Here is a 13,258-nt window from a genome sequence, read left to right as displayed (position 1 = left end):
CTTTAAATATGCCAAGCTTTACATGTATTTATCTATTTAAGACTCACAATAGTCTATGAGGTAAGAACAATTTTTAGTAAATGCAAGTAATGAGCAGGAATTCAAACCCAGGCATTTTAGCTTCAGACCAAACTCTTTTTCTAAAATGGATTAGACAATTTTGAACCAGAAAAGCAAAACAGCTCTACCAGAAAGAAAATATTACAATTTACCTAATTAAAGCTTTATATATGAAAGGCTTGGCAACTATCACCACCGTAAAACCTCTGAGTTTCTCTCTTGGGCAAAGTATAAGGCATCTTAGCTAGCTTTCATGGTCCCTGCTAGTACATAGCATGGTGCTAGCAGAAGGGCAGGCAGTGGGGTTACGAGTGAAAGAGACTACAGTGGGATTTACCACCCAAGTTTAGGAAACCATGTAGTAAAGCCCTAACATAAAGCAGAACTCAAACAAACATAGGAAATTAGCCTGTGAAGAGGTAGTACCCAACATCAGTGGGAAAAATATGAGTTATTCTATAAATGCTATTTGGAAAAACGTACAGTTGGATCCTTACTATACCTTTTACTCTTTTTTTTTATTATTTTAAAATTAAAATATAAAACTATAGAGTACTTGAAGAAATGTATGGATAATGTATGTATAATCTTAGAGGTGGAGAAGTTTTTTCCTAATAGGACATAAAACCAAGAAGCTGTAAAGGAAAACACTGATCAACTTTACTATATACTTTCAAGATAGGAACACAATATCCTACCAAAAAGAAAAAAAAAACCTGGGAAGACATAGTGAAAACTTAAAAAAATTTTTTTTCAATTATTTATTTTTTTAAACTTTTAATTTATTTATTATTATTTTTAAAAATTTTTCTTTTAGAAAACTTTTGTTATTCCAAAATCAAAGTAACCTTGTCTAGGGGAAAAAACTCTTCACAATTTTCAATTGGTCATACTTAATAATTTGATTGCTAAGTCCCATATATTTAAACACTTGGATTTTAATTTTAACAAAATACTTTCCTAGATGGAAAAGGCCATAATTACCATAATAATCATATTATATTTCCATCCCACTAACGTTGGCCAATTTGACTAAACACTGAAGCTCCACAGACAGCAGTGGAACTGGGTTTCAACAAATTAAGAATGTGAAAAACCTCTCAGATCCAATTCAAGCAGAGGTATGATTTTCTTTTAGTTAGCATCTAGAAACATCTTCGTAGTTATAAAATGGTATATTCCACTTCTTCAAGTTTGACATGTCATTAGTTGTATTATGTTGAGACTCAGGAAAGGCAGAAAATAAGGTGAGCACCAGAAATCTGGCATAAGAAAAACAGCAAAATGTTGATAATTGTTGAGGCCAACTGTTGGCTACATGGGGGCTCATTATATTATATTCCCTCTACTTTTGCATATGTTTGAAACGTTCCACGATAAAAAATTAAAGTAAAAAATACTTTAAATTATAAAAATAAAGCATCAGAAAAAGGTGTTACTAATTTTGATATCCAAATAAAGACCAGTGTATGTGTGTAACCCTAAGGCTGTGCTCAGCCAATTCAGTTGAAAAGGAACAATACGCTATTTTCCTTTGAGATGTGAACAAATTGCTAATGTTAACAAATATACTTTAGGTTTAAAGTATTATGTTTGGGATATTTTGGCCCCAAAGATAAATTATGCCTAATACTGTATCCTTGCATATCTTCTAACTTCAGCCCAGTTTAAATTTTAAGTTACTTCAAGTTTTAGGTTAAGACAATCGGTAAGGTTTCTAAAAGGCCAAGGACCATATCTGACGCCACTGTGATACTGAGGGGGGAAAAAACACAAAAATCCTAACGTTCATGTCCCTCTTTCCAAAATTACATTGGCTCTCCATGGTTATCAGGATAAACTCCCAACTTTACAACCTGGAATTCAACTTAGCATCAGTTTCTTTCCCATTTTTTCTCTTGCTCCAGATAGGAATCCTCAAATTCAACTAAACTGTTGTAATCCATGTCTCATGATTATACCACTCTAGAGCGAAAAGGCCAGGCCTGTCTAATCCAAGCTGTAATACCCTACAGCACTTAGCAAGTTACTTGACCTCTGTTTCCTCATCCAAATGAGAATAATGAGTAGCAGACTGAAAGCACTGGAGTAAGGGATAAAGTACTCAGTTTTTGGTTAACCACCTATATGAAGCCTTACTAGATTATTCCAAACTACAGTGTTTTTTATGCCACTTGCTTTATAATTAACAGTAGAATAGCCTTCATTTCATCACCTTGCATGGTAAGTTAACTTTTCAGTAACTTCACTGATGACAAGGGCTCTATTTCCTTTACATTTTCCAAGACAGCACTATGCATTGCACATAGAATGTTCTTAATAAATAACATATACTGGGTGACTCATGAAACCTTTCTTTCTCAAAGCTTTAAAAAGAAACCTTAATGGCCACTATTTCCCTTATTACTAATGTTTCAAGTGTAAAAATTTAGTGTCACAGTTACATATTCAGTGTTTTATAAAACAGATATTTATTGAAAACTTCCTCTGGGCCAAGTACTATACCAAAGGTTCTGGGAATACTAGTGAATGAACAGGTCCTTCTCTCAAAGAACTTACAGACTAGGAAGTGAGAAAGACAAGCAAGTAAATACATATTTTAGCAGTCTGGTAAGACTCCAGTTATTGGTAAAAATCACCCTACAGGAACATAAAGGTGGCACCTAATAGGCTCTTGAGACATAGCAGAAAGGCTCATGAAAGAGACTACAGGGCATGTCACAGTTATATTAATAAGGACAAAGGGTGGAAGGAGAACGATTTTGGCAGGTAGAACAGCATATATTAGGTGCAAAGGTCTAATTCTTACAGCACGACCTACAAACTGTTCACTGTAGCTGGGATACGGATATATGTATGCACGTGGAAGGCTGTAAAGGTAAGAAGTTTGACTACAAATGTCTTTGTATGCCATACTAAATAGGACTTTACTTTGAGGACTACAGAAAAAAAATGGAAAGATTTTAGGCAAGGAAGTACCATGGCAAAATTTTAGAAACTGAACTTTGGCTACACAGTGGTGAATGTTTTGAAGGAGAACGTAGCTAGAGGCTATTTGGTCAGCCCAAAAAAGTAAACTTTCACTCACTTTGTATGTAAAGATTACAGAAAATTTACAAAAGATTTAAAACGTATGTGAATAAGACATTTTTTCGACCATATCCACTCAAGGAAAAACTTAATAGAGTGACAGTGCTTAGGCACAGAAACGTGGTCCTTTTCTCATACGCGAGCTATCAATAACAAATTCATGAATTTTTCTGATAAAACGGTTTGTACCTCTTTTGACACTGAAATCACACTCAACTGCTTATCTTTGAGTAAAAGTCAGAGAGCTATACAATTTATTTCTAAAGGCATAAAGTGACTAATTCTTCTGACAAAATTTAGATTAAACACCATATTCCCCCAAACCATAAAGTATACTGGGATCTGCAAATGCACAAAAAACCTGCAATAAGAGGCTCTATTAACACCTTGACTTTCACCAGTCTCTGGCCTTCTGAAAGCTGCTGCCGTGCCCGGCTATCTGCACTCAACAAAGCCAAGCTGGAAAGTGGGGCGTCAGCCTCAATACCCTAACTCATCACCCTCTTCATTTACGCCAGCGTTGTCAATGCTGTAAGCATCACTATTACGGTCGTTGTTGTGGAGTTTTTTTTTCAGATATTATGTTGGTGTAGCAGTCGCTCAGACCAGCAAAGACTTTTATTTCTATATCGAAAATATCACGGCAGGGAAGAGGCATAAACTCGCCCAGGGTCGAAAGCTTGGCCTGCAGCGGGGCTGGGGTCCCGAGCCGCAAAGGAACCGGGTGAGGGAGCGAGGGGGCACCAGAGCTCTGAGGAGTCTCTCTCAGACACCAGCCGCTCCTCCCGGGGAGCCCAAGCATAACTCCAGAGCCCTCGTCTGCGAAGCGGAGGCACTACAAGGCCGCTTCAGGACGAGAGAGCGTAAGAGGAATCACAACGAGAGAAACCCTCACGCCCCTGGCCAACTCACCATGGTAAGGAGCTGCACGGCTCCCGCCGGAAGATGCTCTGGGAGCTGGTTTTTCCTTAGAGCGGAAGGGGTGGGGAATCAGAGGCCGATTGGCTGCGAACGACGCAGGGGCGGAAGTGCGTGCACTAACCTCCGGGTCCCGCGCCCCCTTCCCGGCTGCCCCTGCGTTCTATAGAGGCGAAGGCGGCGGCTAGAGGGACTCTTTTGAGCTTTACGCGGTCTGGAAATGCAGCTGAGCCTCGAGGTCCTTGTCAAGGAGCAAGTAGGGGTTGTTTGTAATGTTAGGAAAATTTCTTTGAGTCCTGAAGCGCTTTTACCTATGTTTTGGTACTTAGTTTTTGCAATACCTTATGAAACAGCTTTCCCATTTTTCAAGTGAGGAAACGATAAAGAAAATTGCCTATAGGGCGAGGATATAGCTCAAGGTTAGAGCATATGCTTAGCATGCACAAGTTCCTGGGTTCAATCCCCAGTACCATCTCTAAGAATAAATAAGTAAGTAAGCAAGCCTAATTACCTACCCCCCAAGAAAAGAAACTTGCCCAGAGATACACATCTATTTTGCCGTAATAACTGAATTTGAACTCAGACCAACTACAGAGTACCATGTTGTAATTCCTAAAATACGTCTTACATTCTATGAGATTAATTTTATTTTAGAAAACGGAAAATAAAACATGGATATAGAATTCACTGGGCAAAAAATGAATATGGCGCATGTGCGTGTATGGTACTGATCTCATGAAAATTATATTCTAGTAAGGAGAGACAAGTAGGGAGAAGGAAGTTTTATAAATATATTGATAAGTAGTGTAACTTAGAAAATAGGCTAATGGTATAGAGATTAACTGGGTCGCTAATTTAGAGTGGTAGTCAGAAAAAGCTATAAAGGTTTAAACTTGACTTCCAAATGACCGAAGTCCTTTTGTAAAGTTTTTTTCTAGGCAGAATAAATAATGCAAATACCTAAGTAAAACAAGCAAGGATGTTTTCAGATCTGAAAGCAGGCAGTATGTCTGGAGCTTTGTGTTTGAGGGGAAGAAATGAAGAGATCTAGGTGTTAAGCAGGTGCCAGATCAAGCAGGAATTTCTAATTGGGGTAAAGAGCTTAGTTTTTGTTGTTGTTTTCTAAGTAAGACAAGAATCCAGTGGACGGCTTTAATAAGGGAGTGACCTTTTACATTTTAAAAAGATCATGGTGGCTGTCTTATGAGGAATAGATTATAAATTTAACGTTTATTAAACACTCATGTGGTAGGCACTATTAGTAAAAGCTTAAAATGTATTAGCTCATTTAATCCTCATAACAGCCCTTTGACATAGGTACTGTTGTTAGACCCTGCCTAGAAAATTGTGTACCAAAGTCACACACCTTAGTCAAGGGCAGAACTGGAATTCTGTACTACACAGCCTAGTTTTAAAGCCTTGCTGCTACTCTGTACTTACTACCCCTGGACAAGATTAGAATCAAGAAAGCAAGTTAGGACATTATTCCCTCATTTACCCCTAGCAAATCATTCTTGATTTTTGAAGATTTCTTTCCAGTCTTTTTGATTTTAACAAACCTGGAATCAAACAGTATATCTTATTTATAGTGTATCTACTTCATTAAGGATACATTGTGCCTTTTTTCCCCTGTCTTAATTTTTCCAGAATTATCATTTTAATGGCCTTAGTGAATTCAATCTTAGGCATGTGCCTTAATATATTTAATTAATTCATTATTGATGAGTAACAAAAATAAGTCTCTCAAGCTATTTTAAGAAGAAAAAAAATCTTACACAGGGAGTTGGGTGATTGGTATAAAATCATAGGAAACAACTAAACAGAATTCAACAATGAAATAGAAGACTTGAGCAACACTATATACATATTAGACTTAACCTATATCTAGAATACACCATCCAACAACAGCAGAGTACATGTTCTTGTCTGGGGCATGTGTAGCATTCCCAGGATAGAATATCTGTTAGGCCATGAAATAATTTTCAATAAATTTGAAAGGATTGAAATCATAGAAAGTATTTTCTCCAGATATACTGGAATGCAGTTAGAATCCATAACAGAAGGAAATTTGGGATATTCCTGTCTTGTGGAAATTAAAAAACATACTCTTAGTCAATCGATCAAAGAAGAAATCACAAGAGAACTTAGAAAATACATTGAGATGAATGAAAATGAAAACTTATAATCCCCAAACTTATTGGATACAGCAAATGAAGTTCTTAGAGGGAAATTTATAGCTCTAAATGCCTATATTAAAAGAAGAAGGAATATCTCAGATCAATAACCTATCCTTTCATCTTAAGAAACTAGAAAAAGAACTGCAAACTAAACATGAAGCAAGCAAAAGGAAGGAAATAAAGTTTGGAGAGGAAATAAATAAAATAGAGAAAAGCAACAAAACCAAAAACTGATTCTTTGACATTGCAACAAAATTGACAAAGCTTTACCTAGACCAAGAAAAAAAAAAAAGACTCAAATTACTAAAATCAGGAAAGAAAGAGAGGGACATTACTATTGATTTTACAGAAATAAGGATCATAGGGAATATTATAAATAATTGTATACCAACAAATTAGATAACCTAAATGAAGTGGGCTAATTTCTATAAAAACACAAACCACTGAACATGACTCAGGAGGAAATAGAAAATCTGATTAGACAGATAACAAGCAATTAAATTAAACAAACAAACAAAACTTTCTACAAAGGCCCAGGCAGAGATGGCTTCACTGGTGATGTCTGCCAAACATTTGAGGATAGAATTGGCACCAATCATCCACAAACTCTTCCCAAAAAATTCTGAGTAGGGAACACTTCTGTACTCATTCTATGAAGCCAGAATTACCCTGATACCAAAACTAAACAAATGTATCACAGAACTACAGACCAATATCCCATATGAATATAGATGCAAAAAAAAAAAACTCAACAAAATATTAGCAAAATGAATCCACCAACATATAAAAGAATCATACACCATGAATGAACGGGAATTCACAGAAATGCAAAGTAGTTTCAACATATGAAAATTAACAATGCAATACACCATATTAATAAAGCGCAAAAGCCACACAATCATCTCAACAGATAAAGAAAATCACTTGACATATCCAACACCCTTACCTGCAAAACCACTGAACAAACTAGGAAAAGAACTACAGACATAGGTTCTTGTGCTGAATAATTAGACCTAGCAGTTTGGAGGTGAACTATTTTGTAATTAGACCTTGATCTTTGTATGAAGTTAGTAGACTTTTAGTTTTGTTTTAAAAATATTTTTGCCATTAATCTGCTTATTCTCTTTATGGTTGCTTTTGCTAGTTATCTCTATTACAAAAGTTGTTTCATGTGTTTTGTTTATATTGTATTGTTTTATCTATTCTTTTTATGAAGTCTTTTTTTGTTAGATTGAAATATAGTCAGTTTACAATGTGTCCATTTCTGGTGTACAGCATGTTTCAGTCATATACATACATACATATATTTGTTTTTGTATTTTTTCATTATAGGTTACTACAAGATACTGAATCTAGTTCCCTATGCTATACCCAAGAAACTTGTTTTTCTATTTTATATATAGTAGTTATTATCTGCAACTTTCGAACTCCCAGTTTATCCCTTCTCACTCCCTTTCCCACTGGTAACCATAAGATTGTTTACTATGTCTGAGTGTTTCTGTTTTGTAGATAAGTTCATTAGAGTCTTTTTTCTTTTTTAAGATTCCATGTATGAGTGATATCATGTGGCATTTCTCTTGCTCTTTCTGACTTACTTCACTTAGAATGATTTCCAGGTCTATACATGTTGCTGCAAATGGCATTATTTTATTCTTTTTTATGGCTGAGTAGTATTCCATTGTATAAACTGAATTTGCCACTTTGAGTATTACATGCCAATTATTTTGTACAATGCTCCTGGAGTAGATTCACATTATGCATCTTCGACAGGAATAGCACAGAATACTGCGTTTTTCTCATTGATCCTATTATGTGAAATATGGCCCATTAATGGTAACTTTCCTCACTAGATTATGGTGGTATCTGTCAAGTTTTTCCAGTGTAAAGTAACTGTTTCTCCCTAAGTAATACTTTGTGGGGATGTATTTTGAAACCGTGTAAGTATCTCATTCTTCATCACATTTTGAATTTATTCTTGCATTTATGTATATATTCATATTGGCTCGTACTTTCTTATTTGATGGGTTACAGTCCATTACTATAATTACTTATTTTGATGCTCAAAATTGTCCAGTGAGACCTCCTCTAATCAGTCAATAATTCATCCTCTTCCTTGTTTAAGCACTTTCTTTTCTGGCACAAGATATTCTGGGTCATCAGGTATTTTCTTTGACCTAAATCTGGAATTGGCCATTTCACCAAGGAGCCCTGGTTCCTTTAGTGGATATTATGGACTGAATGTGTCCCCTTAAAATTTGTATATTGGAACCCTACCCCACAATTTGATGGTATTCGGATATGTGCCTTTGGGAGATAGTAAGGGTTAGATGAGGTCAAAGTGGTGGGATCCTCATGATGGGATTACTGTCCTTATAAGAAGAGACATCAGAGAGCTTGCTCTTTCTGCCATGTGAGGACACAGCCATTTGCCAAGACAGTGAGAGCTCTCACCATAAACCACATTGTTAGCACCTTGATCTTGGATTTCCCACGCTCCAAAACTGGGAAAATAAATTTCTGTTGTTTAAGCCACAGCTTAAATTATTTTTGTTATGGCAACCCACACAGGATAAGATTCTGATACCAAAAGTGGGGTGTTGCTTTTTCTTAGGTCAGTTTCCCAAAGTAATAGAAATAAAAGCAAAAATAAACATATGAGACCTAATCTAATTTATAAGCTTTTACAAAGGGAACCACAAATAAAACAAAAAGACAAAGTTTCAAATAAAAAAAAATCAAAAGGCAAAATAAAGTTTATAATTTATTTCCAATCCATTAGGATAAAAACTCACTTATGTAGCTGAACCTTTTAATTCATTTCTTCTGAAGAAAAGTACAAAAGACCAGAGTAGAACTGAGACAACCATTTAAAGGAAAATCCTTTGACTCAGAGTCCAAAAACAAACTGTAAATGGTTCATTCTACCAAAAGAATTAGTTTTTGTACAAAATATAATGAATTTTACACTATAAACAAAGACTGCTGTATATTTACTTAAATTAGAATTCTAGTATCTGCTTTTCCTCTAATTCTTCCCAAGCACAAAGCATATATGCAGTTGCAAATCTAATAACCTCAACTGGCAGACTTAGAAAAAGCTTTTACCCTTAAGATATTTGAAAAGATGGTATTCTTTCCCTTGACTCAAAGTCCAGTACATCAATACGTTTTAATTTAGTTTACAAAACTCTGCCATATTAACATGAAGAGCACACTAACGTTTAAACATTACATTCTACTGAATAACGTGACACAGCTCAGTGCAAAATCTACAACGTCAAAATCTAAGTCTAATATTAGTTTGGAAAACCTCAGCAACTTCTATCTGTATTGAAAAAGACCAAACCAACCCCTTACACTTCCTACTATATAATATGCTATTTTTATGGCCTTTCTATGAAAGAAAAAAAAACTTAAAATAAAACAGGCATAGTAAGTCAAAGAAAACAGTTCTCCAGCGCTAAGCTCAACTTCAGACTTGATCGGGAAACACATGGATGGATATTCATACAGTAATATAATTTTCTGACTCAAAGTTTATGACAATATTAATTTGACTTTTCCATCTTTTAACATTTGGAGCCTTTGTTATCTAAAAACTTCCCCAATAAAAAGTGAGCTACATTCAATTATTATAGATAAAATTATAATTTTAGAGTTTATATTTTAAAAGTTGAGCTTGAAGCACATGGATCTTTAACATGATTGATTAACCCAGTTCTCTAAGTATCAATATTAATAATTTTCTAAATGAAATTTGAGCTTTATTGAAAATGTTTTAATTTAGGATGTTCCTAATTCTTGTCATCATGTATATTTTATCATCTTTCATTGTCAGTATTTTATAATTGATGCTTTTAATGTTTGAGGCCTTTAAAAGATACCACTTATGATATAAAATATGCATGGTTCTAGCTCAAAAACTTCTATTTATCTCAATCCTTATTTTTATTATCCAGGGAATTCTATTATTAGAAGAAACATGATTTAAGTTATGGCTATAAATAGCACATGATCTTAAGAAACCATTCATCTTCTATATTTAGATAAATCTTTAAGGTGAGAAAGAGTAAAGTTAAAAAGAATATGTTTTCATTACAAAATTCTTATCTAGTAGGGGCAAGTTTTTAACTGTAATGTGTTCTCTCAAAACCAAAGATATTTTTCCTAAGTGAAAAATATTTGTTACTACTATTAAACTATACTTTCCACTTATGACATTTTATATAAAAGCACCAAAGAAAATTTCTGTAAACAAACTTTTAACCAGTAAGCTAAGGGCAAATATCCATTTGCCTTTATTACAATATTTAAAAGGCCATGATATGAGTCTCTACTTCCTACAATGACATTTTTATAATAAAAATCCAAGCATACTTATACAAACAAGGAACGGAATTACTGTACATTTCTGGGGAACAAAAGGCAGATTAACAGACTAAAACTTTTTAGTTAACAAAGTGAGCACAAGAAACCTATAAAATGTATGCAATGTATAAAAATTCAGTACTTTTTTAAAGTTTCATTGGAGGGATTAATAATTATTAATAAAAGATGGTAGATCCACTGGCTTATAATTTCTTGTAAACAGTAAGAAAGTAATAAGCAATAAATTAGAAATGTCTTAGCTCCCAGTACTTCCCTTCTCTTGCACAGGAACCACTTTTACAGCAGTTAATTGGCTTTCTTAAATATGAGAATAACTCTAGCAGAAAATAAATTCCACTAGGAATAAGTTAACAGTCTACAGTAGATTTCTGACAAATATATTTGAAAAAAAAAAATACTGCACGTCACATGAGGATTGATCTACATGTTGTATGACAGAGTGTCTCAAAACTTCAAAATTCTGTTTCACTAGATTTATTGCTATCATATTGCTTTCTAAATTGTTTGGTAGAAAGGTAACAGAAAAACAAAAAGTGAAAAGAACACATTATTTAATGTTTATAGATTTATGAAGAAGAAAAAAACCTTCAAAAAACTTTTTCCTACTACTGTTAGGTAGGAAAAAGTTTCATTTGGCACACGATTTGTAAAAAGAAAAAAAGAAAAAAAAAAAAACCCAAAAACACAACAGTGTTTGGCATCCTAATCACCCATCACCTGTAGTAAAGAGAACAGTAGGAAAGGAAAAAAGGAAAAATTACTACTTTAAGAAACACATCATAAGACAGACAACCAAAGGCTCTTGTGTCTTCTACCATTCACTGTCTCTGGAATACTTTCATCTGTAACATAACATACAAATTACTATTTACATTATGATTACAGTGGTAAAGAAGACTAGCGTCAGTTTTCATTGTTCTCTAATTTACAGTGCTCATCGGGATAACCATGACCATCAAGGCAAGAAGGCCTTAAACAAAATATTCCAATTGCATTTTATACTTTATTTAAGTTTATTTTATGGTTCATCTTCAGGGGTGCACAAAAAATTTTAAGACTCTGAAAAGTCCTGTAAACTTAGGCTGAGTTTCTGTAGCTGATAACTATTCATTGAAGATGGTGTGTTTTTCTCTTGGAAAGGAAAACGTTCTGCAGGCTTAAACAGTGGTATCTCCAAAGTCCTTGTTCCAACGTATGTATGCTTCTAAGGTTTGAGGGCTCACACTGCGTTTTATCTTTTTTAAGGATTCAGTGAAGTCCGATAAGCGAATATTTCTCATCTAGAATGGAAAAAAAAAAAGACAATATAAATGATGAACATATATATAGTGGTTAACCTAACGATGGATAAAAATAATGTTGCTATTGTCTAGTAACGTTATAAATATATACAGATGTATTCTTAGAAAATCATGTCCATTATCTTACTTTACATACTAAATTCTGGGCAAGTTTGCTATATATGAAATCCCACCAAAATGCAATACTAATATACTTTCATTTCATATGTTTAGCTTCCTAGATAGAAACATTTAAATCACAATATTTTCCCATTATAAAAACAAAACATACACATAGAAAATATGGGAAACTATAGACAAATTAAAAAAAAAAGAATCACTCAATTCCACCATTCAGATATACAACCAATACTTGGCTTATCTCCTTCCAATTTTTCTCTGCGTAGTTTTATTTTAATTTTGCATTCTCCAGTCTCATTCCCCACAAACATACTCTAGTTAAATTCATACCAGGTTTATCAGAAAGGAAAGAGGAGTTCACAAGATGCAGTTGGGACTTTTAAGGAATATTGCTCTTTAACCACAACATGGAGGAAGCTTATATCTGAAATGTTCTAATATTAATATTGCTTATAATGCATTTTTATATTACTTTGGTCTTATTTTCTGACATTTTTAATTGGCTCTGAGAATGCAGAATAAAACAATACTGAGTTAATAAATATCTAATTTTTACCTAAGGATTTTTAAAAGGCAAAATGGAGTTTTGCACAAACGATCATTATTAAAAACTGTTACTTGTATATACATGTGAATGTTGCCTCAAAGTAAGAAGTTAAAGGAGAATTGGAGACAAATCTACAACAACTGATATTTATCTATATTCTTATTACTCTTGTAAAACCCAATCTAACTACTTTACATCCTCTCTAATATGAACATAAGATTAGAAAAAGTCAACTATACTTGTAACTTGTAGCCTAATCTGAAAAATCTTAGTCAAAAAGAAAAAGGATATATTGTTACCATAATTACTAATATGAGCCCTACATGTCTTATTTAACTGTAAAACACACATGGGCTCCTCCAAAAGCCCAAAATGTAGAATGATGAATGTAGTCTATTATCTATGATGTTTCTGAATAATGTTTGTTATTAAGATTAATATTTTAAAAGCTTTTGATGAAATTCTAATTTAAGTACATAGTTTGGTGTATGTATAAACATACAAAATTTATATATGATATTTTAAACTTAAAAGAGACTAATGTATGTAATAGGAAAAATCAACTGGTAGCTAGTTCAGTAAAGAGGGGAAATAAATAGCAAAAGTCTCATCAAAACAAAATAATAAAAGAATTAATAAAGTTAAACTGAATACAA

General features: G+C 33.8%; 2 protein-coding genes across 5 annotated transcripts in view; both read right to left on the bottom strand.

Annotated features, from left to right (window-relative positions):
* Window positions 1–4,126, bottom strand: part of SLC30A6 (solute carrier family 30 member 6) — a 44,040-nt gene extending 39,914 nt beyond the window's left edge. For both annotated transcript variants that reach the window (XR_012511855.1, XM_010967617.3), the window contains exon 1: window positions 4,063–4,126. Coding sequence is in view for 1 of the 2 variants with exons in the window: in XM_010967617.3 (XP_010965919.1) it covers window positions 4,063–4,065 (3 nt within the window). In the remaining variant the exon portion in view is untranslated. The remainder of the gene's footprint in view (window positions 1–4,062) is intronic.
* A 4,867-nt stretch (window positions 4,127–8,993) lies between these two features.
* The window catches only part of SPAST (spastin), a 49,567-nt gene continuing 45,302 nt past the window's right edge, over window positions 8,994–13,258 (bottom strand). For all 3 annotated transcript variants that reach the window (XM_045504802.2, XM_010967613.3, XM_010967614.3), the window contains one exon: window positions 8,994–11,914. In XM_045504802.2, coding sequence (XP_045360758.2) covers window positions 11,883–11,914 — 32 coding nt within the window. In that variant the 3' untranslated portion in view covers window positions 8,994–11,882. The remainder of the gene's footprint in view (window positions 11,915–13,258) is intronic.

The sequence above is a fragment of the Camelus bactrianus genome, chromosome 15 (assembly GCF_048773025.1).
Source record: "Camelus bactrianus isolate YW-2024 breed Bactrian camel chromosome 15, ASM4877302v1, whole genome shotgun sequence".
NCBI lineage: Eukaryota > Metazoa > Chordata > Mammalia > Artiodactyla > Camelidae > Camelus > Camelus bactrianus.
This window is presented reverse-complemented; position numbering and strand designations above follow the sequence as displayed.